At 39.3% G+C, this 27,920-nt stretch overlaps 2 protein-coding genes across 7 annotated transcripts in view; one reads left to right on the top strand and one right to left on the bottom strand.

Moving 5' to 3' along the window:
* The first annotated feature begins 610 nt into the window (after positions 1 to 610).
* LOC101170778 (ATP-sensitive inward rectifier potassium channel 1-like) lies at positions 611 to 3,682 on the top strand. Its single transcript, XM_004075902.4, has 2 exons — positions 611 to 707; positions 2,010 to 3,682. Exon 2 carries the CDS (start codon positions 2,031 to 2,033, stop codon positions 3,147 to 3,149), a length of 1,119 nt encoding a protein of 372 aa, XP_004075950.1. The 5' UTR covers positions 611 to 707; positions 2,010 to 2,030; the 3' UTR covers positions 3,150 to 3,682.
* A 10,198-nt stretch (positions 3,683 to 13,880) lies between these two features.
* Positions 13,881 to 27,920, bottom strand: part of fli1 (Fli-1 proto-oncogene, ETS transcription factor) — a 32,932-nt gene continuing 18,892 nt past the window's right edge. For all 6 annotated transcript variants that reach the window (XM_020708456.2, XM_011482907.3, XM_011482908.3 and 3 more), the window contains 5 exons: positions 25,067 to 25,135; positions 18,744 to 18,803; positions 18,351 to 18,410; positions 16,590 to 16,637; positions 13,881 to 16,478 (listed from right to left, as the gene is read on the bottom strand). In XM_020708456.2, the coding sequence (XP_020564115.1) occupies positions 15,949 to 16,478; positions 16,590 to 16,637; positions 18,351 to 18,410; positions 18,744 to 18,803; positions 25,067 to 25,135 (767 nt within the window). In that variant the 3' untranslated portion in view covers positions 13,881 to 15,948. The remainder of the gene's footprint in view (positions 16,479 to 16,589; positions 16,638 to 18,350; positions 18,411 to 18,743; positions 18,804 to 25,066; positions 25,136 to 27,920) is intronic.

The raw sequence follows: 27,920 nt of genomic DNA, 5'->3' as shown, positions 1-27,920 counted from the left end.
TGTGATGATTTGACCCCAAGTTAAGACCATTTTTACGTTTAAAGTGGAAACATCATGAGCTGTTATTAATTTATTTACTGTGCTAACTGTTGGGACTGGCAAACTATGCAATGTACAGTAATAACTTTGCTCTTGTATAAAAGAAAAGTTTTTCACCCCAAATTCTATTTTCAAGTTCATGCTTTATAGCTTAATTTAGCTGAATTATGGATTGACTTTCTCCAAAAATGCATCAATGGAGTTGTATTTTGCCATGTTAAAGCAAATTGATTGTCATTGAAATGAATTTAAGCAAAAAAACACATGTATGTGCAAATTCCTTCTTATGTGAGTGTTACTGCAAAAAGGTACAATAAAACATGAAAGATCCATGTCTGAATTGGAGAGCTCCTTGCCCCGTTGAACTGATAGGGGTTAGTTTATCCTTTGGTGACTGACTTTTGTGGACAAAACATAACTCTTCACAGCTCGTGATTGGCAGAGACATGCAAGATGAGTAAGGGGAAATGCTGTTTGATGTGTCTGTGGGCGTTGACACCACCTGGATAATTCCAGCACACTGAAACTCCACTGTATAAAAGCACACAGGTGTGGTCTGACAGGCACAGGAGGAGGACACACTTAAGGTACCTCAGCAAACAAGACAGATAAACCGAGAAAGCGCCGCCATCCATCCGACTCTGGAGTTTTCCACAGTTCTCTTTTGGGTGAGTTTAAACTTCAGAAAATGTGTTGATTTTTGTTATTCTTAAGTTTAACTTCATTTTAGTTTTGCAAAATCAGGCAGGATAGTAGGACTAGTTCACAACATGTAAAATGTGTATGGAGTCAGAAATTAGTGTAATGTTTTACAACAAAATACGAATAGTACGTACAAACATAAACCTTCTTAAAATAAGAAATGAATGCATTATTTGCATCAACTAATAAAATCCTTGTTATTATACTAAAACTGCACTGCTTAAGTATCAAGTATCAATATTTATTTGGCCAAATGTAACAGTAAAGCCCTTTACATTTAAACCCTCTCCATAATATTTCCAGATAGTTTTATTACTTTTCATGTGTGAACGTAGTTCTTTTTAATACACAGTTGTTATTTGGAATAGTGCATCATGCGTCCAATAAACATGGCTAAATGACTGATATTATGTCTCCACAAATCTTTCTACTGCAAAGACATATGCTGACTAATGATTAGGTCTGGAAGGACCTGGTCTGCTTCCAAAAGGATTACGGCTTGCAAACAAGCTATGGAGTGTGCTTATTTGATTTCTGTTGACCAAATGACTAACTGTGATATTGAGAGGTTGCAAACTAAAACTTAAACTTGCTACACCGGTCATTTTTGACCGTTTCACATTTGCTAACAAGCACGATTTGATCCAAATGGTTGCTTGCATGACTTGGCAAGAGCAGGGGCTATACTTATTTCCAAACCTCAGTACTTTTACCACTGCCTGTTAACATGCATTGAGTGAGTCACTTATGAGAAGTCAAGGCTTTAAAAAAGCTGGAGGTTGTTGTGCAGGTGAGCAGCTGGCCTACCTTGAAATGTCCCATTTAGCTCTTTTTGCAATACAACAACAACAACAACAAAAAGAATAATCAAGACAAAAGATCCAAAATTCTTGAATATTTTTATGCATTTATAAGTGAATGACGTGTAATCTAAATGATTGTAGGTCACAAATAGGTTTAATGAAACAGCAGAATATGAGACTTTGCACAAGCAGTCTCTGATTTAAATGGCCTCTGTGTACTTTCAGATTTTTATTTGCCATTACACAAGAACCCAGTGTGAAGTGAAAATCCAAACACATTAGCTAATCGTTTAGGACAAATCAGCAATTAAAACTGAGTCTGTTTTCTTTCAACATTTTTGTTTAACTAAACTTTGCCCCAGACAAAAGAATTCTAGCTTTCTGCCCATTTATCACCAAAAAAATATCCATAAATTATTTTAAAGGTCATCCGCTCATGTATATCAATTTTTCTCTCTTTTTTAGGTTTTTGGATTGTAGAAAACAATGAGCTCCTTAAGAGAACAATTTCAAGACTACATTGCAGAAAGAAGACGCCGGAGAGCCAGACTAGTAACCAAAGATGGTCGCTGTATTATTGAATATGGAAACATCAATTATACCAGGAACTTTGCCTTCCTGGCTGACTTCTGGACCACGTTTGTTGAGATTCGGTGGCGATTTGTCCTCTTTTTCTTCATTGCCTCCTTTAGCCTCAGCTGGTTCATTTTTGGCCTTTTGTGGTACTGTATTGCACGAGCAAACGGAGACCTGACGTGGCAAGATCCTCCTTCAGATCACACACCATGTGTTCAGAATGTAGGAGGACTCACTGCAGCATTCCTCTACTCCCTTGAAACCCAGACAACCATTGGATATGGTGGTCGAGCAATCACCCCTTTCTGCCCAGGTGCTGTAGCTCTTATCATCATACAGTCCCTCATTGGAGCTATAATCAATTGCTTTCTTTGTGGAGTCATCTTGGCCAAGATATCATTACCTAAAAAGAGGGCTAAGACCATTACATTTAGTGAAATGGCCGTCATTTGCCCCAGAAATAATTCCCTTTGTCTGTCGATCAGAGTGGCTAACCTACGCAAGACCTTGATGATTGGAAGCCAAGTCTATGGCAAACTTCTGAGAACAACAACAACACCTGATGGTGAGACAATCATCATGGATCAGGTGAGCATCGACTTTATGGTGGATGCTGGGAATGACAACCCCTTCTTTGTGTGCCCTCTTACTTTGTACCACGTCATTGACAAGAGAAGCCCGTTCTTTGAGATGGCAGTAGACAATATACACAATCAAGACTTTGAGCTGGTGGTCTTCTTGGATGGGACTGCAGAGTCCACAAGTTGTTCGTGTCAAGTCCGGACCTCCTACATTCCCCATGAGTTCATGTGGGGCTATAATTTTATGCCCATCATCTCCAGAAGCAAAGAAGGGAAATATAAGGTGGACTTCTCAAACTTTTCTAAAGTGGTGCCAGTGGCAACTGCACATTGTTCCTATTGTTACCACAATATCAAGGGCCATCATCACCACTCCACACTTGGATGTGAAAACCAGGGTTTTGAGGTGATTGAAATTGATGACCCCCCAAATGTTACAAAAATGTAACATATTGACTGTCAAAGACATTCACAGAATCTTGGACCTTTTTGTTCTTAATTTTGCACTGCAGAAAAACATTCAGCGATTGGAGGCAACTATAAAAATGCTGCAATGTGTAGCATTAAAAATGAACACAACAAACCTGCCAATTGCCTCTACTTTTGTGTTAACACAAATGGAAAAGATATGTGTGGGTCAAGGCTGTAATCATGATCTTTGTATGTTTGTATATAAACCACACCTGTCATTATAAAAACCAGTTTTTTGAGTGGAGGCCAAGTTGTGCGCACTGTTGAAATTTCAGTTTTTCTGGTAACTCCTACAATTAGTATTTAAATAATTGAGAGTGGCTCTAAAATACATGTTACCTCAAAATCATGGACTACTTATAACAACCATATATGTAATTGTCTTTTTGAATGAAGAGGCTCACTATAAATGCTTTGTTTGGGTGCGCTTGTGTGTGTAGCACTGACTGTGAAACTCTGTTATTTGTCTTTTTTATTATTCTTTATATTAAAAATATCATTATCAAATTATACCTATGGTGTTGTCTTTAATCACGGTATAATACACTATTACAAAGGACCTCAGCAATGTAATGTCAGTAGCCAGCCCGCATAGCAGTTTTTTATCAGTAAACAAAGTCAAGTTTTGACAGAAAATAGAATTCAGAACATTCTACCCACACCAAAGAGAACCAGAGACCAAGGCTTGCAGCATACAGTCCAGTCTTAAGCCTGCAGGGTTTTGAACATGAAACCAAAATTCTCCCAGTTGGAGAAATAGGTGCGCATACTGCACACTAGCGTGAAGCTTTAACAGGTTTTAATAGACTGAGCCACCCACCCAGTGTGAATTCTCTAATGAGCTGCACATTGCTGCTCACTAATATAGGTCTGCAAAAAAGCTAAAGGAAAGCTACAAATCTTGATAAAAAATGATGAAAGAGAGATTTTGAAAATGATAAAAGTACTGTAAAGTAAAAAAAAGATTTAGGAAACGGGTGTAAGTACACTGAATGCAAATAGAAATCATGAATAATCTATCCTTTATGTTCTTTGTATATATTTCTGTACAGTCAAATTCTGGCCCACAAAGATATTATTTACAAAAATTTCTTCCAAACATGATATCAGAGCATGAAAATGCTGTGAGTTTACAACACAACATGAATAAATGATGTCTACAGCTGAAATGAGGTTTAATTAAGACTTGACTGACAACAATCAGAATTAATATGATAACAGACAGATGTGACCATCAGGGCACAGCTGCATGTAAACTTCATGTTAGTTTACTGTAATGTTGAAACCATACACTCATCAAAAGGTGCTCACTGTTAGTGACCAAAGAAAAAATAAAGCTTGGAATTAACCACTGAGAAGAATAGGGTAATTTTTTTGTGTGTGAAGTATACAAATGAAAGCAAGTAGAACATCGATCATATATGGGCTGTAACATCAAGAGGGCTGTCATTTGTGAGCAACAAGGCTGTATCAAAACCTTTATGGAAATGATTAATTCCAGGGTAGCAGGCTTGAAGCAAGGCTCATCCTAAATTCCTCATGGTTGTTGTCTAAACTGAGACACCTTTAAAATGTGCACATATAGGTTCCCGTTTTCTGTCTTAAAAAAAGAGGAAGTGAAGGTGAGCTTTAACCACAGATGATGTATTGGTGAGCTTAGCAAAACAGAGCACGTCATTCTAAACTCTCACGCAACAGGTAGTTGTTGCTCCAATACAACAACAATAAACAGAATCACATTGCAAGTACAGTGTTTCCGAGCAAATGTGCCCAAATGATGAGTCATTACTTCAACAAAACTTTGTGGATAGTTTGCAATGACCATAGTAGGCAGCCCAAAAATCCCTAAATTTGCCCTTCCTCTTTCTCTGTGTCTTCAGCAAGGAAGAGCACAACTCATGTAAACAACATGTCAGATGATGAAGTGACCTACCGTAATATTTCTGTTGTGAAAGCAAAACTGTAGTATATTGATAGATAGATAGACAGACAGACAGACAGACAGACAGACAGACAGACAGACAGACAGACAGACAGACAGACAGACAGACAGACAGACAGGCAGATAGATAGATAGATAAAAAATTACAAGGATTAAAAAAAAAAAAACACGTTTCTAGTCCATTCCTGTGGAGAGTTTTAAAGATATAACCGAAATGTGCAATTCCGCCATCAGGGGGGGGGGGGCGGCAAATGAAAAGCAGAACAGGTGAAACAGCATATCTCTGCATGTGCCAAAAAGGAAACCTAAAAGCCCGTACACACCGGGACGAATTTCACGCGCGATATTCGCCGACGTTTAACGCCTCGTGACTAAAGAAAGGGCACCGAAAATCGCAACGCGTAAAAGCGTCATTTTTTAAAAAACGCCTCGGGTTCGTTTTTATGGTTTGACAGGCCGCGTCAAAAACTACGACCAATGAGAATGGCGCTTTTGCACACGTGTCTGGAGCTCCTGAAGTTACAGTAAAACACAACTTGGGGGCGCTGAAACACAAATCTGCCTTTCTGAGCACACATACCAGCGAAGAAGATAGACGCAAAGTAGCATCTACACTACCGCGAAGAAATAATGACGGACATTCTAAAATATCCCCGAAAACGCTCATGATACATTTTCAGCTCTTGTACCAGTCGATAAAACTCTGCATGTTCTTCTCTTCTCATAAATATGGGATGTACCCAAAAGCGGCGTCTTTTCCGGTGTCTTTCAACAGAACAATAATTTCTTCATCGCTGGAACTGGAGCTGGAGCTACTGGTGCTTAAAATATTCATGTTTTTCTAAGTATTCAGTGGTTTGGTTTTCTTTGTCATGTTTTTGGTTTCCTTCTGGTCAGTCACACCAGTTTCAGGTTCATGATCCACAGCTGTCTTCAGTTCAGTTAATTACCCTCAGCCTATTTAAGTGTGTTGGTTTCTGTTCTTCCTTGTCAGGTCATCTGCTCTGTTGTGTCACAGTTTTGTTTCTCCTCATACTTTTGTCATGTTTCAGTTTGCTAATTAAATGTTTTATTTCCTGTCACCAATTCTGGTCTCCTGCATATTGGGTCCTCCACCACCAGTTCATGACAGTTTTCTTTGTATGATTCTGACAAGCACGTAAATACTTGCTCTCTCCTTCTGAGTGAAAAGCGAGTTTAAGAAGCGTAAAGTTGCGCAGCCCCACCTTGTGTACAGGAGTATTTCTGTTTTACATTAAGCGCCATCCAACGTCGGGGAATGAAATTTCATGTTCGCTCGGCTCATCGTCAGCGAAAATCGCCTGGGTGTGAACACAAAAGATGTGTTGAAAAACGCTGGCGAAAAACGGCTGGCGAAAATTCGTCCCGGTGTGTACAGGCCTTTACAGCTCTGTGTCTGGGTAAGATGCAGTTTGGTTCCCCGCGAACCTCACCACTGTTACATTGGTATAAGAATGATCAGTAGTGACACCATAAGGACCCAAAAGTTGTCAAAAAGTAAAAAAGGTTAAAGCAATGTGACATTCTTTATTTCCATTAGGTTGTGTCATTGTTATGGAGCTTTTCTATGCAGCGTTTGAGAACAACAATAACAAGGACACAACCTGGTGGAAAGAAAGAATGTCACCTTCTTGCCAATACAACTTATGAAGAGCAAAGGATAGTTCATTTTTCATTGGCAAGATTCAATTCAATTTTATTTATATTGTCCAATAACACAACAATAGTCGTCTCAATGGGCTTCATACTGGCAATTGTAGAACATGAAATCATAAAATACAATAGATAATGGCAAAACTAAACTAAACAAACTAAAATAAACTGAGCCTCCCTGCCCTTAGACCCTCCTCTGTAAGGATAAATTCATTTAAAAAAAGAAGAGGAAAAAAAACAAGTTCAGGCAAAAAAGAAGAAACTTCAGGGATGTCTACATTAAGGAGGGATCCTCCCCCAGGACGGACAGACGATACACCAGAACTCATTGAGGAGAATTAGCTTGTCTAACTCAAAAACTACATGTTTAAATAGTCCAGCAGATGAGCTTCGTCCAAAATGGACTTGGGGGACGGCTGGGGGCTCAAGATGTGCCAGAGGTGAGATACACGGTCATATACAGGAACACAGATAAGATGGAGTGTAACTTATGGGAGACTATCTGCTCTGCCACATTACATTGTTTTGACATGACTTTCTGGTTAAGTTATATTACCCACGCAGGAGGACGGTCTAAGGGCAGGGTTGCCCAGTTTAGTTTAGTCTGTTTAGTTTTGCCATTACCAATTGTATTTAATGATTAATGTTCTAATGCAATTGCCAGTAAGAAACCCATGGACACAATTATTGTTGTGATATTGGACTATATAAATGAAATGTTATTTAATCTTTGCTCTACATAAGTTGTATTGGCAAGAAGGTGACATTCTGTCTTTCCACCAGGCTGTGTCCTTGTCATTGTTTTGGAGCTTTTCGATGTCGCGTTTGAGAACAACAATAACAAGGACACAACCTGGTGGAGAGTAACGAGTGCATGACATCAGGAAAGATTTCCAGAGGGTGAATACTAGGTTAGAAGCTGGGTCGGATGGAATTTTTGACAATCTAGCACAAGCTGAGGGTCATGTTGCTGAGGTTAGGTGGAGGGAGGGGTGGGGTTTCGGGTAAATCAATGTGATCCTGTTTTCAGATCGTCATGTCACAAAGGTTTTTGTTTATTTTTTTGTGTACAGTTCTTTGGGCTGCCTTATGGAATGATGAGCACTCTGACAAATAGTCTTATTTTGATCTCATTTCATTTCAGATTATATAAACTTGCTTCTTTCCGCTCCTTTTCAAGCAATAAATCAAGCTCTACGTGACTTTAGTTAATGATCACTGGATTTAATTAAGCAAATGTGATTTAAGTTACTTTTTTGTTCTGTTTTATTTTCTGTCTTTTTATTCAATGCGTTTCATCATTTCTGTAATGAGTTTGATAAATATGTGTAAATTCTTTATTGCTTTGACTACAATGTTTGAAATAAATCAATAAATCAAATCACATTTGATAATTTTCTTAATGTGTAATTTCTGACCTTCTCTTAAAATGTCATTCAATTTCAGGTGGTAGTAAAAAGTAGTTCATAAAGTTTTCTTCCCTCAAACGATCAATTTGCTCTCTTTAAAACTACACTGTTTTTTTCCTTTGCAGACTAAAGAGTCACCAGAGCCAGACATCAGCAGCACCTCTGTCTGCATTCGTCAACGAGAACAGTACATTGATTAATTTTATTTATTTAAGTGTCATACACTAATGTGTCCAGCCCACACAGGCCTATATGACACTGAAAGACAAAATACATAAAAATATAGAAACATGCCCATCACAAAAATCATATAACCCCCCTAGTCAGAGTCTAACAGAATACAAAGTGTCTATTCTTATTGTCCATGCCTTTGACACAAAATTTGCCAAACAAAAAATTTCATTTTCAAAAAGCGAATGTAAAATTTTGTTTTCAGATAACAAAAACAAATCAGGACATTTCTTTTCTATTACCTCATACACAGTCTACGTACAAAGGACAGTAAAACAAAAACTGAAATTCCTTCTCCACCACTTGCAGTCCACAGACCTCACAGAGTCTTTCCTCCTCAGGAACGCCTTTAACGCCCTACTTCCACCTGTAGGTGGAGCACTCCTGCTCTAAGTTGAGCACACAAGGATCTTTGTCCTCTTTTTAAGTTGTACATGAACTGTTCAGTGCATTTCTGTCCGCTCAGTACAGCAATTGTGGTGGAAGATGAGCTGTGGTAGGCGACATTCCCAAATGGGTATTATTTTGAGCGCTAATGTTTGCAGGGAAAGGGCAGCCAAAGAAATGACAGTTTTAGCTTTTTTAGTTTTATCATTTATATTCTGCCATAAAACTACTTTATTTAGTATTTTCTCAAACTGATTGCATGGAACTAACTTTGGCATTTACAGTGCGGCACTTCATCAACTCAGACTTGTTGCTAATCTTTGTCATATTTATCCCCTGTACTAACCAAGGCACATTATCATTGGGAGTGGGGTCATCTGGACCCCACAAGAATAGTGTGCCGACCCTTTTTTTAAATTCTTGATCTTCACCGGTGTCTATGGATTACATGGTAGGGATAACACATCAATGTAGGGTGGGGTCATCTGGACCCCGCAAGAAAGCACAAGGGTTATTGCTTCAATGGAAGCCAAGGTACTATTCAATAATTGTTTTACATAGGTAGACTGTTATTTAAAGGCCTAACTTCATCAAAAGCGGGGAAGTAAGTAGTTTTGATTTGTTGTGTCAAATTGTCATTTGAGTTTTTTTTACTTTTTTTTTTTTTTACACTTAAATTGCTTATTTATGCTTAACTTGAACTTTTTAGTCTATTTAATTCCAGAAAATTCTGCTGAAAGAGGCAATCTCGGTAAACAATTACTCTGAGGACATAATTAAAGCCGCAAGCGGCGTTGTATGGCCCGCAGTCGCTACCCGCCCTGTCCGCCTGCCTCTACGCACCACCGCCGCGCCATCGCTGCCCAACTCTACACAGCACCGCCTCCCTCACCACCCACCTTTGATCAAAGCTAGTCAAACCTGCAGATGCTAATTATTCTAAACATGCTAGTTATGCTAATGTGATCAATATCACCAACTCACTCGTTAAAACACTTTTCTTAAGATGCTAATTATGCTAGTTATGCTAATGGGGCATCATCAACTTTCTCAGAAAAACACATTGCTCCATTGGTAAAAGCTACATGTCGATAAAAAAATCCACCTTTTTTTCGAAATGGTGGCTTTTTTGTTGATTTATCTCCATTGCAACCAATTTATGTTTTGGGCGCAACACGGACGAACAGATCAATGTCAGTTTCAGACAAATCGGAAAAGTAAACTTTTTGATGTCCTTAGCAACAGAGGTTTTTTGCTAACCACACCTTCATTCCTTATATGGCCATATCCAGTGTGTTTCAGTATGTTTACTTCCAGACATGGAGGCATACATACAATTTTCACAATATTCCATTAAAAAACACAAGTTATAACAGTACACAACTTTTGCTAGTTCGCCACACGCACACCATTCAAAATCTATAATTGCAACATTTTTTCCACAGTTGCTTGGGATTGATGCCTAAAAAGTTATGAGGGGATATATTGGTTTCGTTAGCAAATTCTCAAAAAAAAAAAAAAAAAATCAGAATTTTTTTTGTCTTTGCAGAAACAGCACATTTTTTTGCGACCGTTTTTTGCTAACCACGCCCACATTCCTTTATCAATCTTGTCGTATGTTACATCATTTTGTGCAGCGTGGGCCAAGGAATCACATATTTTGTTTTCATGATATTCCAATAAAAAATGTGCAAGCTCCAGTATCTAAGATCGCAATGGTTGTGATTTTGCCACGGACACGCCGTACGATATCTTCAACTTCTAATTCAAGCTTTTTGTTCACAATACCTCGTTATGGATGCCTGAGAAGTTACGAGACGACTGCTAAAAATCCCTAGGATGAGTTTTTGTTTTTATCTGGTGCTAAACATACTTTTTATTTCGAAATGCAAGATGGCGGCCTTTTCCCAAGCTCAAGGTCAGCGACACTTCCTTTGTGTTTGTAGACTGGAGCTGGCAGCAAGTGTGTGCAATTTCGTAAAAATCGCCCAAACAAAAGTGTCGTTTTCCCATTTCATTTTTTTTACGGGATCGCTCGCCGTGATGTCTTTGGAGGGGGGGGCCTTTGACTTTGTGGAAAATTCATTTTCAATTTATCCTTGCTGTGTGCACATTTTGGTGACTTTTCGAGTATGCGGCGGGGGTCAGATTTTCACTGACAGGCACCAAAATCTTATAAAAATTGAAAACAATATGGTCTTTGGAGTCAGTGACTGCTGCTGCCGGCCAAAAAAAAGGCTTTTGGCCAAGGATGAGGGACAAGTCTTTGAATTGCTCATTGAATGATTAAACAAAATAAAAATAAAAAATGATCGGAGATTTGTACCATAGGTACTTTGAATGCAATTTCGTAGAGTAAAAAACCGACTTGAAACTAGTATCACATCACCCATTTAAAAAATTCAGTTGTTTTTTTTCCATAAAAAACTTATGCAAGAACAGCCATGATCTTAAAATCCAGTTTAAGATTGCTTCTCCAACAAATAGGTGTTGACAAAACTGGGTTACAGTTTGGATAAGAGCTAAAGTAGAAATTAATTAATTATGGAAAAATAAAGTTTTGAATTATTGAGCAAGTTTTAACCCTTCTGTTACCTTAGATGACCCCACCCTTGCATTGAAGTGTTCTCCCTACCATGACAAAGGTGGAAAAAGGTGGAAAGATTTCATGTACCGGTAATCCATGGACACCAGTGAAGATCACAAATCATTGAAGAAAAAAGGTTCAACACACTATTTACTCCCAATGTTAAAGTGCCTAGGAAAGCACAAGGGTTATAGACAGCAGTTAGAAGATCTTATCTTGATATCCAGATCTTTTAAAAATCCTCAGGAACTTCTAGTACTTCCTTTTAACCTGTCAACCTGCTCTTGTTGTTGGTCAAGCTTTTCCATGAAGACTTCTTCATGGAAAAGAAGTTCATTTTTGCATTTTGCTCTTTGATAAGCTCTTTTAGTTGAGAAATTTCTTGGAAATGCGTGGAGTTTTCTTGTTGCCTCTTCTGTCTGTTCGGTGTCAACTGCTTTCTGTCACTGTTAAAGCATCTGACATTTTTGCTGATGCCTTTTGATTGTGCTTTCGGATTGTGCTTCTTTTTCCCCACCACTGCTTCTGGCTTTGAAGGTCATTCTTTGGACCAATGCACATCCTAACTTATTGGACTCTTCCACCTCCTGGGCTAAGACGCTTTTGGCTGTGGTCCTTACCCTGTTTCACGTTTCACACTTGAGGATTTGGCTGGTGAGGTAAATATGTTCTTGTTTTTCTTTTAGCTTCCCATCTACTGATGTAGTCGGTCAAGAGTTTTCATGTAGACCTCATCAGAGCTTTTATTGTTGGCCTCCTCTTTCTGCAGAAGCTCTTAAAGTAGTCTTGGAAAATCACAGTAGTAGGTTTAAAAGTTGTCATCTGGACTGGGATGACAACTTTTAAACCTACTACTGTGATGGAATCAACCTGGATGAATGAGAGTCTTCACAGACATAGTCTTGGAAAAGGAAGGACTGTTTTGTCTGCCATTGCTGTCTATGGTCTAATGGTCATGTAGGACAGATTCTATCTTTTTTGTTGTTGTTGTTTTATTTGGTCCCCTCTGCCTTGAGAGATGTTTCTAGTTGTCTGACTTTGGCGAGATCAGAATTTTCCAGATATTTTTCAATTAGCTCCTTAAAGATAAAATAGATCTGTGAGAGACAGTTCTACTTTAAGCCTCTATTTAATCTCTTCTATGTAATTCCTTAAATATTTGGTTTCTTTAAAACATTTCTCCTTCTTCTCTTTCAACCTTCTTGGATACTGAGCTGGCACAGCTTCAGTTTCACAGTTTTGTTACGGCACTTGGCTCAAGGAGCTTTCAACTTTCTCTTCCTCAGTGGCTTATGTCTTCTCTAAGGTGGTGAACTTTCAGAGCAGTATCTGATAAAAAAAATAAAAAATAGTTAGGGATTTTTTCCCCTGTTTGCATGTTTACCCCAACGGTTGGTTTGTTTGGCAGATTTCAGCAAAAATTAACTACGAAGACAACAGGGACGTACTTATAATGCAAAAATGCATTAGTGTGAAAATCTATGTTGCAGCTTATTCTTATTTTTACCTATCAAGATATACTAATCCCAAGAGCAAAGCAATGAAAGATTATGGAAGAGGTAAAAACATTTATTTTTGTCACATTTTCCTATACAAAAGCCCTTTTTCAAAAGGTTTTCCTTCATACATAGCAGGAATGACAATATTAATAATTCAAAGCTTAATTGTAAAAGTTATACACACAAATATATATTTATAATAGATTTATATATTTGATATCCAAAATACAATGCATATATGAAGTAGCACAGATCCTTTTTCACTGATAATGCTTATGAAACATGAATGTTGAGGGTACACAAGAATAATTTCTTTATACTACAAATTACATGTTCCCTTTTCATTTTTTTAAAGCTATACATCTTCAACAGGAGTTATTGATGCTGTCTGTGTTATGTAGCGCAAAAAGACCAAAATACCATAAAGCACAGGGCTAGCTTGGAATCCAGACATGAAAAGTGTGTGGCGATGAGCAGATCCATCAACGCCACATGTTACATACAGAGTGGGGGGAACAAACAAAAATCCCCGACTATTGGGTCATCATTTGAGCAGAGGCACTTGTGGGTTCGCAAACACGACAACACATCTTTTACACTTACAAGCACTCGGGATGTTACAACCAAATGAACAGAAATAATAACAACAACAAGAAAACAAAAATCTAAAACTGCATTGCCCAAATGTACAGATATATAAAAACGCTTAAATGCTCGACAAACTATTTAGCAGAAATGGACTTCAAAGATTTGCATTTTTGACCGAGGTCAACTCGTATTATCTCTTGATTTCTCTTTTTCTTTTTTAACTGTGTCACATATGAAAATAACTCTGCATAATTTATACAGTAAGTTGCTCTAATGCCTAGTTGACTGATGTTTATAAAATAATAAAAAATAGGTCTGACAAACGCACAGCGTTTGCGAATCTGAGGAGTTCTTTGTTTTATCTTGTCATACTTTTACTGGTTTTGTTCTCGGATACGGTTCCATATGATTTATCTCAACAGTCCATTTTTATTTCTGTAAAGGAAATATTTTGATATGAACAGCTCTGAAGGCGTTGACATGGACATGACTTACTGTTACATAACAATGAATATTTGATCCTGACTGAGAGACTGACAGACATTCAATCAACTGTGCTTCTCTCATCTTCGGATCCAGCCCTGGTCAATGTAAGAACTGACCATCTCCATTGACATGACTTGCAGCTATGTCACTTTTGTGCTCTGACCTGTGTGATCATGAATAGCTTTAAAAGACAGACAAAACTTTGCGGTTGTTTTAGGTTTTTTTCTTTTTTTTTAAATCAAAATCACAACTTGTCAGATATTTGTTTGTTCCTCTTAAATATATAAAAACAATCACTAATTCAGTAATTAAACCATTTTATGATGCTATGTTCACACCGGCCTCAGCAACGCACGTTCAAGCGGCCACTTCCAAAGAAAATTATGTGTAAACACGCCTAAATGCGCATTTTGCGCATCTGAATTTAAACTCCCACCTTCACACATCGCTATGCAAGATTTTGAGTCAGTTTTCAGGTGGATGGTGTCCTTTACAACTCATGAAAATACCAAACGTTTGAAAATTGATCGTGAAGGAGAAATTAAAAATTGTGGATTGTGCCAGGCTGGAATTCTAGGATACCAAGTATATTGGAATAGAGATGTGAAAGAAAAAGCCTGGAGGAAGATTCACGATAATTGCATCCCTTCGACATTTCACACCAATCCTCTTCCAACATTGGTCCATGCGCCAGTATTGGTCCGGTGTGAACACCATCTGCTAAAGGCGCGAAGAAGAACCCACATTCAGCGCAATCTTGTACTTGCGACACAAGCCCGGCATGAACGTAGTATAGGAGCTCAGGCAGCCACAATGCATAAAACCAAAGGTACTTCAGAAAAAAAAAAAAAAACATCTTCAAAATGGTATTTCTTGTGGTTCAGATTTTAGACTGCATCTGACAAGTTTAGATTTTTTTTTTGAGGGCTTTTCATTTTATGTATGCTTCACAAATCTGAGAACATTCACATTAACACTGACGTGGCGGAGCAACAAAACATCTTGGAATGGCATAGGCAAGACAGAAAAACATGGCAGACATTAAACAGCCGAGTGTGTGGCCCCACTGAGCTCATGTGACCCAGGCAGAAATATTGCAGCAAATTACCTCAACTATATTATGTCTCTGCTTCCGCAGCACAATTTATATGACTCAACTGCACACGCCCCCCCCCCCCCCCCATCATCTCAATCAGCGCAATACACACAGAAAACATTTTAAAGCAGCTGAGTTGACCCAGGTCAGCAGAACATACAGCGCTTCCTTCTTTGGCATCTTACTCTTTTCTAGCCTTCCAGTTTGGAGGATAAATTAAATGGCATTTTGAATGGCACATTCCAGTTGCCAAATTTCATTCAGTGCTGAGAAAAAGTCCAGGCTCCTCTTTGTCCACCAAATTCCAGAGGACTCTTCACACACACACACACACACACAATCAAACGAGGAGACAGAGACAGTGGAGGAAACCCCATTAAGGTAGTAGACAAGCGGCAGAGGCAGATGCTTTCAAGCACAATGTACATGATGTGCTGAGAAGGGTGTAGATTGAGACCTAGAAGTGCCAGGCCCATGTCTGTTTTGTTAGTATGACGAGGAGACAGACTAACTTTGGGTCATCTCCTGTCGTGAAGATCTGTTTGAAAAAATGTCTAAAGGCACCTTTCAGCTAGCAGGTGAAGGAGAACGGAGAAGAAAGGCACATTAAAGATAAAACACACATCCATAAGACATGAACAAAACGTTGCTAGTCTCTTAAAGGTAAGTAGTATTCCATTTTAGATCATAGCGTCATCCAGTTGCTGTTTAGAATCTTAAACAAGTAACAAATCAAATTAATCTTCCTTCATGCAGGAGAAAAATTTCTTCAAAGTACAAAATGCCTTCATCCGTTGTCCCTGGCTTGGCAGTATAAGGAGTGCAGGTTCAGCGATTGAGGAAAAGGTAGGATTTCAAGGCTGCTCAGGGAAGGCTGCTAATAATAACTGCCCAGGTGGGAAGGCATGTGGGTGTTAGGGTGGCGGGGAACGTTTGGGTTGGGGTAAATGCCTGCAGTGGGTGAGCTCCAGTACTGAGCAGTGGGTCCAAAAAAATTGGAGGATGTTACTGGCATGGATGGCGGGTGGGGAGACACAAAGTTGACCTTCTGCTGGTGGGCGTGGTAGGAAGGCACGTAGGTTAGGTCCGAGGGGTACTTATACATGGAGGACTCTGTTGGGTGTGGCTGCAGCGCCTGAGCAATGCCGTGAAAGTCAAACTTGTAGGCGTAGCGTTTGCCGTGCACCTTGGTCATGATGTTTTTGTCATAGTAGTAGCGCAGCGCACGGCTCAGCTTATCATAGTTCATGTTGGGCTTGCTCTTGCGCTCACCCCAACGTCGCGCCACCTCGTCTGGATCTGTCATCTTAAACTCGCCGTTGGTTCCCTCCCAAGTGATGCAGCTGGCGTTGGCGCTGTCAGACAACAGCTCCAGGAGGAACTGCCACAGCTGTATCTGACCTGAACCTGAAGGTGGCACACATACAAATGAATGCCGTAGAGTTAATGAATTAGTCACTGCTCAGTGAGAGAAAGAAAAATTAACTATAGAGTTCACAACTGAATTGATAAGCTAACCTGGGTTGGCTAGGCGACTACTGGTGGGCCCCAGAATCTGATACGGATCTGTGGAAAGAAAAGCAAAACATACATTTGTTTGAAGTATTCAGTACAAATTCAGTATGAAAATAATCTCATCCTGAAGACCACATGTTATAACTTAGCTTTAAGGTAATAGATGAGCTAGAAAATCCTATATTTTGTACAAAAATATTCAGCTTACCTATTTGGAACCAGGAACACAAAAGCATTGTTTTTTAAAGACCCATTCCAGTGAAAATTGTGTTTTTGGTGTTTGTAACATGTTCATTTGACAATTTTCTGATAATGGAGGACATAGATGTAAACAAAAGTAAATTCAAAATTTCCTTTTGGGGTATTTAATTACAATTATTTGGGAATCAGGAAAATACAAAAAATTGTTCTTTGAAAAAGATTATATTTGGGGTGGGGTTGCTCTCCACCCATAATTTAGAGGCAAATTTCGAACAAACTAAAGCTGCTCTGCAAAAACTGTTTTTTTTGTGTGTGTGTGTGTGTGTGTGGCTAGACACGCTTCAATCACTTTTTCAGTAGATCAAAAGATGATTGGAGTGGGCCTTTAAGATCAGATATTCAAATATTTTATATTCTCAAAACTCCACAAGTTCTTCTTTTTCAATGACACGCTGAGTCTAAACAGAAGTGTCAAACTAAAGTATGAAGTGATACATGATTATGTAAATATATTTTATTATTTACTTCTTTTCTTTGCTGGTCCTGGGTATCTTAATATTATTTATTTTACTGCATTCATTCTTTATTTAAACACCCTAAAGGAGATCTTTTTTTAATCCTAAAGCATCGTTGACAAGGTCATGTTTGATAAGCATACCTTTTGGAATAAACATTTAATGTCTAATTGTAATCTAACTACTTAAAATGACTGACAACTCAGCAAAAATGGACCCATTTCTTTGCTGATTTAAGGGTTTTTATGCATGTCAGAAAAGAGCCTACATCCTCAAAAATAGACACAAACGATAAAACAGGGGGCAGAAAGCAGAAATCGAGTGAAAGTATAGAGGTTCTGGTGCAAACACAGATTCACATGTTACGAAATCTCAGCTGAGCAACACTCAATGCAGCCGTTGGAACAGTCTGTACTCTGGGAATTTATTGTTTAGCCTGCAGTTTCATGCCGTCAACTCTTTGTTTTTTTAATCCGTTTTAAGAACATGGCTTACTTCAACTCAGAGAGTCTAGTTACTCACCGATTATCTCGAATTACAAACCCATAAGAGTTCAAACAAATGCTTAATCATGTTTATTGTGTGTAGATTCATACTTTAATCTTATGAGAAAAGTTTTCAAAAGAAGCTGCTATTATTTCTGGACATTTTCTCAACCTGTCTTACTTCTACTGCATGTAAAGTAATGCTAACCCCTTTATGCCTGGATTATTTCTAAGTATATGAAACATATTCTTAAGTGTGTTTTCTGTGCAAAGTGATGCTAAATGAAGTGGAGTCCTGGAATAAATTGGACGTTGCAAATTAGTGACATACAGGGATTAATGACTGTACATTACCATCACAGTCAATGTATCCAGATAAGATTCTATTGTAAACACTAGTTAATTGTGCCTGACTGTCTTAACTATCAACAAAAGAAAGAAAAAGAAAAAAAAAAACCTGTCGCGATGCTGACCCTCAGGAAAGTTGATATCCAGTCTAACCAACAAGCTTCTAGCCTGTTCTTGTGCTTTTAGTATTCAGATGATGTCAGACAAGCATTTACCTGGCTGAGCTCTGGGCTGCTCATTGGACTTGCTCACATTCTGGGTAACTACTGGCGAGCCTGCAAACAGAGAGAGAAAAGCAGTGAGAAAACAGCAGGGTGGTCACTGATAACCAAACCAAACATCTTGTAGGCATGTCAGCACGTCCAAAGCAAACAAGGCAGTGGCCGTTGTAATCTTTAGGAGTCTATCCCACATGTCTAGACACTGTGGATGTTGGAACTGCTGAATTGGAAGAATTATATTTGCAGAAATAGTTTGAGCTGCATGGGGTAGCTGCATTTCTCAAAAATGGAACAGACTCTGCTGGGTGAAATGTAAAATCCTGTTTGTTGTTTATGTAATTCAGTCAGGTTCAGTCAGAAACAATAGTCATTTTTTGTCGGCCTTACCTTTGCCACTGTGCATGTTGTTGGTCCAGCCTGTTCGCCGTACGGCATCATAAGAAGGATCTGGTGAAAAAAAGAAAAACACCATTTTATTTATTATTTATTTGAAATACTGATTTGGTGGCTTTAAAAATAAATAGAGATTTTAAAAAGTGCCACACTTAGTCTGATAATAGTCACAAATGGCTTAATAAATTTGCTTAGCACAGAAAATAGATTGATGGAGGCCAGAGTTCCATTTTTGGGTTGAGTTTCTTCAACCAGAAATAGGTCAAATGTGTTCCTCACAGGATATCCGAGCATGGTTATGTAGTATTGTTAGTCTTGGTGTGCTGTTTACAATGCAGATGGCATCGGCTTTGTCTAAGAGCACAGTTGGCTCGGCAGCTTGCATCACCCTGACTACAAATAAAACATATGATGCAAATCAACGCATAAAAACCACGCACAAACACAAAGACAATGCATGCACATAATATCCACTTTCATCCCATTTCCCCACACAAGCTGCTTTCAGAAAACCTTGACATAAGGCCAAGCAGGCCCCGTTTGGATGATTCCAAGCGCCTGTGTATCTGTGGTGTGAAGCAGTAACAATCCCAGCAGCACAACAGAGGGAGCAGCGTTCGCCTGGCAGTGTCTCAAAAAGCCCCTTGCATACTCACGGTGCACCTGGTCAGCATCCTTGGCGGTCTTTATTATTAGAGGCCAAAATAATGGATAGCGGATTTGGGAATGAACTGTAGCCAGAAAATCGTATACTGTGTTGTACCCAGCATGTTGTTCAGAGTGTTAGTATGAGCTGTAAATTGTTCCGTCTGCAATCTGTTTTACCAGATGACAGCAGACAGACAAAACAGGGGAAAAAATGGCGATGAAAGGAGTTGCGGATGAGATCCGAAGGGTGTTAGGAGGTCATGAAGCAATTAAATTTCCCATCGGAGCAGGAAAGCTCTGATTCTGCAGGGGCAGTTTTGTGCCACAAAGCAAGACCTCCACACATACAATATTTTAAACAAGTAAAAGTCAAATGAAAAGAAAAATTTGTTCTGGGCACTTGTTTTTCTAGATGAAACAAAAGAAGAAATCCTAAATTGAACATTACTCAAACACCTGAACCTTTCTCAGTGAGTTCAGACCATTGACTGTATAAGATAACTGGACTGAGCGAGTGTAACGTCACCCACAGAAAATACCTTACTGCCAACTAAATGAAGTCAATTCAGTCGCCATATTTCCAAGTTGGTCTGAATCACCAGTTTTATGGCAACCACTCTCACCAATCAGGAGTGAGCTTGTTGGAAGTTCACACCCCTTCCACTGAAAGAAGACTTGGGGGAATCAAACGTTTAGCATGTTCAAGGTGGAGGCTAGCGGGTGCCACATTTTTTTTTTAAGTATGTAATTGGTCAGTTTATAATGCACATAGCTTTCAATAAAGAAAATATATATATATATATATATATATATATATATATATATATATATATATATATATATATATCATATTGAAAAATTGAATAGAATGAGTAATAATAGTTGTTTCTTTTTTAAATATAAGTCTATGGGATTTTGGCTTCTTGGACTCTGCAGGTACTTCTTATTTGAAACACGAGGCAGATTATGTACAGTTCCATGCCGTTGGAATGTTTTCATATGCATCTTTAAAAGAATTGTGCATAAAAAGGAAAATGTGTTTTTTCCTGTCCATTTCATCCCCCTCTTTACATTTTATTTTTTGTTGAACAGCACTTGTGATCTTTGGGATTTATTGTCCTGCATCACTTTCACAGCTGACAGTGGAGACAGTAAATTCATCAGTAGCGTCCAGACATTTTCAAATATAGCACAATACTGCCCTCTTGTGGTAGAGTTTGCACATTTGCCTTTTTAAAAAAAAAAAACTGGCCCAACTTCTCTTCTTGTGGCAGTGAAACCTCTTTGTCTTTGCTTGTGAAACTCTTATTGCTTTATATTCTAAAGTATTTTCCCTTTTCTTTGCATTAAATGTTGGGATAACTTCCTGCTACTTAGAGACTTTCCAAGATCCTCATAGTGATGGACCTACTACAATCCTGCAGAATATTTGGTAAAGAATGAAAATCCAAACCATCAACCAAGCTACAGCTCATATACTTGCTATGAAAGAAGAAAGGTCTACATGAGAATGTGACTAAATGAGGGAAATATTTTATTATTAGCAAAGAGAAACAACAAAAACGGCATAAATATGAAGAGGGCTGCCTCCACTCTGAGGCGCTGTCAGGTTTAATCTGGTGTGGGCCAGCAAGACGGCCAAGGAGCGGTGACTGGGGGAGAGTCCTGGGAGACTTGCGTTTCCTGCCTGCTTTGCTTCTAGACAACCTCTCTTTGTTTTCCTGGCCCTTTTTTTCCCCTTTCTACTGACTGCCAGCAACCCCCCCCCTTAAAAGTCACCCTAACCGATCAGTCCCCTTCCCACCCCCTACTCTACTCTAAAAAAAGAGTAAAAAAACAAAAAAAACACACACCTCAATATGTGCAAAAAGGGGTTAGAAGATGGTGGAAGGAAAGGGAAAGGAGGAGGGAGACACATCACAAAAGGTCATTTGGTAAGCACACACATGAAGATGAACATGAAGACATGAAAAGCCATGAATGAGAAAAAGAAAATGAGTCACGAAAAAAGAAAACACTGAGTCAGACGAAACACAACTAAGGAATTTGAAAAGAAAACAAAGGCAACAAACCCAACTACTGTTTGGTGTTGGCAAGAGGAGATGCCGGTAATTCCATGCCTGTGAGATACATTCATTTGGAGGTGGAATTCAGAAGGATTTTCCCGTAGACGGCAGCAAATAAGAGTTATAACACGCGCACAATAATTTCACCATCTGTTAGCACATTGAGTCCTTTCATTATCTACCTCATTTGCTGAGTCGAGTTAAATGGAAGTGAAAGTGCAGAACTGGGGAGAAAAAGCAGATGCATGCTTCCCGAAGCCCAGAGATGGTGAGTAAGAGAAAGTCAGAGATTATGTGCAAAGAGAGCCACCTCATCTCCCCCCACTGCACCCCCTTCTCCAGCCTCCATTTTTCCAGGCCTCGCTTTGACTGCGACTTGAGCCAGTTTCCACTCTGGTCTGGGGCGTGGTGCAAGCTCCTGAGGACCAGCTAGTCAAAACAAGATCCCAGCACTGGACAGAGAAGAGGAGAGGAGAGGGCCAGAGAGACAAGCAGCGCAGGAGAGCGAAAACGACAAGGGAGGAAATACAACCAAGCAGAGGGGTGACACAGAGAAAAGACAGGAGAAGCAGTTAGTCCAGGTTGTTTCTAGACTGGGCCAAGAAGAGAGACAGAGACAGGGGAAATGTTGTTTTTTTTTTTTTTAATACACGTAATACAGGTGCTTTAAAAGCCATCTGTGAGCACACGGGGCCACAGAAGGAGAATAACAGAGAACAGAAGTTTGACAGAGCATGCAGAACACAGAACATCTGAAAAACATGTGCAGTTCAGCTTCTTCCCTTTCAGAGAACATTCAAAACAATTCAGATCAATTCACATGTGAGTCGATCTGTCGCTGCCTGTGTAGCTAAATTTGTTCATTTTGTCCTCGCTATAAATTTGATACTAGATCCAAAATCTCTTTATGGAAGATTCTTTGAATCAAGAGGGACAGGTTTGGAGAGGTAACAAATGACATTCTTTGAACTATTTTAATAACATTACATGCAAATAAACTTTTTAATAAAAATTTTAATTGCAAATGAATACTTCTTATTTTCTTTACAAATACTTCTAAATACGTTTTTACCAAAATTTGTTACTTTTTGGCATCTTGATCTATTCCAAGTTAGTTAGCCATAGTTAGCATGTCTTTGCATGTCAAGTGTCTCTTGATTTTCAACTCCTTGAATACAGCCACAGTGTCTTGCCACATTAAGGAGACAGGGTTGTTTCATATTTAACTATAAAAATATGACAAATTCCACTTGTCCTGGAAGCCTTACTGTCATTTTTAAAAATTTTTTTTTAGTCAGCAGTTGACATTTTAGAAATGAACTGCTACAGAACAGTTGCACAACAATATTGCCAACCTCAATCAAAAATCGTGCACACAGTTTTTACGAAATGCTCAGGGCCACATATCATTGATTTTATGAAAGGAGCCTTGGAAGTTGGAATGCGGGCCACATTTGACCCACAGGCCAGACTTTGGACATGCGTGCTTCAAATAGTCATTAACAACGAAATAAATATCTACTTTTTGTACTTCATAAGCAACCCAATTGGGAAAACTAAAGTGTCGATGCATCCTGTAGCAAACGTTGTAACCAGACACACTTACACAAACACAGTCCCCAGCACAGCAGAGACCAGAAGTGCATACACACACACACACATACACACACACACAGAGTTTCAGTGCTGCTGCATTCCGTGTTTTATATGCTCTCTTTTATTCATAACATTGCATTTTACACCACAGAGTCAGGAGCAGATTAGGGGTTGTCTCCTGCCGTCTTGTGCTTACTCTACCCCAAAGAGCCTGTATGGTATTTGACTGCTCTCAAAAACCAATATGAACTTGAACATCTGGCAGTACTGAGCTGCACAGACTCAGAAACTGGCTCATCCCCAAGCACCTCTTACCGTTTTGTTTATTCGCAAACTCCTACCTCCGATTTTTACAAGATGAACTTTTCGTCTTTTGTCATTTTATTTCAATCGTGTCTGAAAGAGATGCAATGAACAGAAAAAAAAACAAAAAACAACACATCTCAGGGATCTGGGCGCTCATTCATGGCACAAGCGGGTATCTGAGCACACAAGTACAGTCAGTGTTACAGAACCCCATTATAGAATTCACCTCTCTCAAAAGGGAAATGCTCTCGAAGGGAGTGACCCTCTATTCCTGCCAGTCCAAATACCTGCCGCTGAGAACCAGGAAAAGCAAGGTCAGGGGGTGACCGAGCACAATCGTACGTGGTCTGTCCATCAGTCCACTAGTTTGAAGCTTGGCGAGAATAAGAACATGGCCTGTTAACTCTGACCACTGTGGCGGATAAAGACAAAGGCCGAGGGCATTCTCTTTCACTTATCAGGCCTAATATTTCCTCTGCTGCTGCCTTGATAGGGCCTCTCATCCTGTGAGCAAGACTATCACTGTTTTTCCAGTGCTTTCTCCTGCGTCTAGTGGTGACACCCTATAGCTGATGTAAAGGATGCTTTCTTTTAACCCTTTGACTTCTGCCTTTTGTGTCAGCACAGCATCTTGTTTTTCAGAGTGAAAACGTGTCAGGAGGAGATCAGACCTTCCTGACCTGAGCATGCACCTTCAAGAACACAACTCTGGTTTCGTTTTTTTTTAGTTTTTTTTTATCATTTTCTTTTTATTTATTTAAAAATATGGAAATCTTTCTGTCTTTTTTTCTCTCTCTACTGAATTAGTTTAGATGTGAAATTTCCCTTCATGGAAGGATTTATCCAGCAAAATAAATACAAAATAAACTTAAATTTGACAGAAAAAACAACAGTTTTTAAGAAAAAAAAGTTTTAAAATGTTTTGCAGTAGTGTAAATACAAAGAAACTTTTTTTTCAGTTTGACATGTATTAAATCAGCACAGTGACTTCACAATAGCATGTCACTTGTAAATATTGACATGAACCACACCAAACTCCAACATAGCCAACAGGGGCACCAGCAGAGACTTTCTTTGGTTTCCTGTCATGCAGCCATGCTGCAGCCAGCCGTGTCTGCCATGTTTACCATACGCATTGTTTTATTCCTCAGCACCTGCCTGTCCTTCCAATAAACAGCCTCTTTCACATGTCGTCTTTCCCATAATCACCACATTATGAGTCTGTCCAAGCCCCTGTCACTATAAAAAAAACTCACATCAGCACTCTGATTTTGTCTTGTATTAACCACACAAAATCAGAGTGCTTTGATAATATATGCCCCTGTTGTGGCGCTGCTTCTCTGAGCTCCTCTGTGTTGTCCACGTTGCAGGTCTGAATGGCACAATCTGCTGCAGCAGCTTTGCTTGTATCATTTTAGCTGCACAAAGGATGCACCTGCCCAGAGCTTTGTCAGCAGTAATCAGCGAGCGTCTGTGTTTCTGAGAGTGGTCTGTATTCTGAAGTGTGAGCCTGCTCTCTGTGCATTTTTGTTTTTTGCATGTCAGAAGCTGGTAGCTTTTGTGACTACAAGTGGCACTTAATATTTCTAAGAAGATTCCACAATTGGCTCTAATTTGTGTTATTGTTTTGCACTTACATCCTCATTACAGGTGCCCAACGATAAAGTGAAATAGTAAAGCACAAAGCAAAACGAGTCCTACCTTCTTTGACAGCCAGACGAGGGGACGGGTCTGTGTGAGATGGTGTGTTGTAGGATAAAGATGAACTACCTGCAATGAAAAATAAAAAAATAAAAGAAGCATTGTGAGATCTTCATAAGAATATCAATAAAGAAAATGATTAAATATGAGAAAACAGAAAAAAAGTGATATTTTCACAGTGATAAACAATAATATCATCTATCTGTATTTCTTGTTTATAATATTAAAACCCGATAAGTGTCTGAAATGTATTTATATGTGCAGAAACATTTAAACCGTTACCAGCAGGTGGCAGCAGTAAGTTCAGATCTAAAATGGTTAAAATAAACTTTTACTTGATGATTTGTGTTTCTCTTTTGTATAAAAATCATAAAAGAAATATATATATAAATAAAAAATAATAGAAAATATATAAAAATAATAAAAGTAACTGTGGCCATAGATAAACGGACACATTTACAAAGTCAGCTTTTTAAATCTAATTCCAGTTTTCAGTGAAAGTGCCACTTCTGCGAGGCGAGAGCACCCATATGGCGGACTATTCATTCCACCTTATGGAGCAGAACTCTGCACAGCACTTACACAGGCACCCTGGGCGGCACCGAAATGCTCTCTTAATTTTGGCTGCCCCCAGTCATAAATCAGCGAGTGGAAAAACAGACCCAAAAATGCACAGAGAAAACACAAGAGTAGTTACTACATGGAGAGCAAAGAGAAGATTTAGCACTCAGACAGCAGAGCAGGGAGGATACCTTTTCTGAATGGTGAAACTGGAAAAAATGAAAAAATAAAAAAAGGTCCAGTGCAAATGGAAAGAAAAATCCTCTGGCTTTGGGGTACTTTTTTTCTTCCTCAGACTGGATGCAGAATCCCTACCCAACATGCAATGCTGCTGACAGTGGGGCCCATGGTGGCAGACCAGGGGTCTGTTTTTTTAGGGGGTAGCAGGGGGATGAAGGAGCGGGGTGCTTCACAAATGTATTCCCACCTCCTAACCCCTCCTACTTTTACCTATTCCATAGCACCCCCAAGGCTCTGGGTCTCGTTTAGAAAGCTGGGGGCCTTGGAACAGGGGAGCCATTGTATGAGGAAGGGTCCCTGCACAGCAATCAAACGCAGCTCCCCGTACAAAAATAATTCCACACGCAGAGTGTAAGCACAGAGGGGGCAAATGAGCCACCGAAGCACTGTCTGTGGAATGAGAGAGAAAGTGTAGAGGGATGAACAGACAAGGAGAAAACCGGGGGGGGGGGGGGGGTGTTTGGGTTGTTAACCCTTTTTCTAAACGTGCCACATATGTGGGCTGACCCAGACAGGCAAACAGGCAGCAATGCAGAGAAAACCTCAAACCATCCCGCAGAGAAATTCAGGACGGCTGCAAAGCAGAGAGTGAGAGTGACTGAGGCAGAGGGGGGAGACCACAGCTGACTGCCTGGTAGAGGGAAGTCTTGGCTGGGCTGCCTATTTATTTGGACGGCTTCTTGCTCTCTCAGAAAACAAACATGTCCTGGTAATCTGACAGCACAGTAGGGGGACTGGTTGATGTTCAGCCTTTAGGACCCTCACTTTGCCTTTGCTTGTCCACCCACATCTGCTCAGGGTCTGTAAGATTACATAAGATCCGCAAACATTTTTCTTGTCTCTCCTTCCTATGACTGATGGGTCTTTTGAAAGTCTAGTCTTTCTAGTTCGACATGCCCATGATATTAATAGATTTTTTTTTTTTAATGTTGTGCTGGTAAAAAATAAATGTCACCTTTGTGAATAATTCTGTGGTTATCCCAGTGAAAAGATCTTTGGGTGGAAAAAGTGCCAACTGGCCACCAACCATTCTATTAAAAGTAAAGACTAATAATCAACAAATCCAGAAAACAGCAGCACATAAGTGTCTCCTGAAATACCACATTTCAAAGCAGAGAATTGCAGCCTGTTTAAAAAATAGTATGCATATCTGTTCCTTATTTTATAGACTCGTGAACAGTGGAAAAACGTACATTGAAACAGGTCAAATTATGTTAAATGAATATGAATGAAAGCTGCTGTGAGAGTAGAAGCCGTAAGAACTGGACTGAGAAAGTGTCACCCATAGAAAATGGTTTACTTCCAGCTCCAACAAAGTGACGTCAATTCAGCTGTCATTTATATGGTGATATGGAAGACGCAAAGTTGGAGCCAAAAGTCATCAATAAGCAGCAATTCGTCCAATAGGTCTAAGTCAACGTTTCTATTCCACACCCCTACCACCTGAAAGCTGGCTCTTACTTGGCTACACGGAACCTGTCACTCAAACATTCAGCAGGTTTAATGTGGAGGCTAGTAGACATTATTTTTTTTTAATGAGGCATCTGATTGGTCAGTTTATATCTTGAATAACTTGCACCACAGCAAAGATATCATGAAAAAAGTGATTATCAAGATGTTAAAAAAAAGGTATCAGAGAAAGAATTGTTCTTCTGCTTATTTCTCTATAGAAGTCTATGGGAGTTGGGTTTTTAGAACCCGAGGGGTCAGTGGTAGAAACATGCAATATGGTTTTATTCATCAGTCAGATCCTGTGTCCCAAACAGCAAACCAGAACTATCAAGATGGGAAGTTCTTGCAAAATGATGGTATGACTCAGGTTGTATTATTTTTAGGCTGATAAATGGCATCAATGTTGTTTCATTTAACTTATCCACTCTCGGTCCATTCATCTTCTTAACCGTTTATTCCCTTTCGGAACACGGGGTTGCCGGAGCTGCGTAGGCAAGGGATACCCGCGACTGGTCGCCAGTCTGTCGCAGGGTAGAACATCCTCAATCACACATCCATTCACTCTCACACTCACACCTATGGACAATTTAGAGTTGCCAAT

Source organism: Oryzias latipes, chromosome 13 (genome assembly GCF_002234675.1).
Source record: "Oryzias latipes chromosome 13, ASM223467v1".
Taxonomy (NCBI): domain Eukaryota; kingdom Metazoa; phylum Chordata; class Actinopteri; order Beloniformes; family Adrianichthyidae; genus Oryzias; species Oryzias latipes.
Note: the sequence above shows the minus strand (reverse complement) of the source record. Positions and strands in the feature narration are given on the sequence as shown.

Coding starts and splice junctions, on each gene's coding strand:
- LOC101170778 (XM_004075902.4), top strand. CDS start 2,031: ATGAGCTCCTTAAGAGAACAATTTCAAGACTACATTGCAGAAAGAAGA.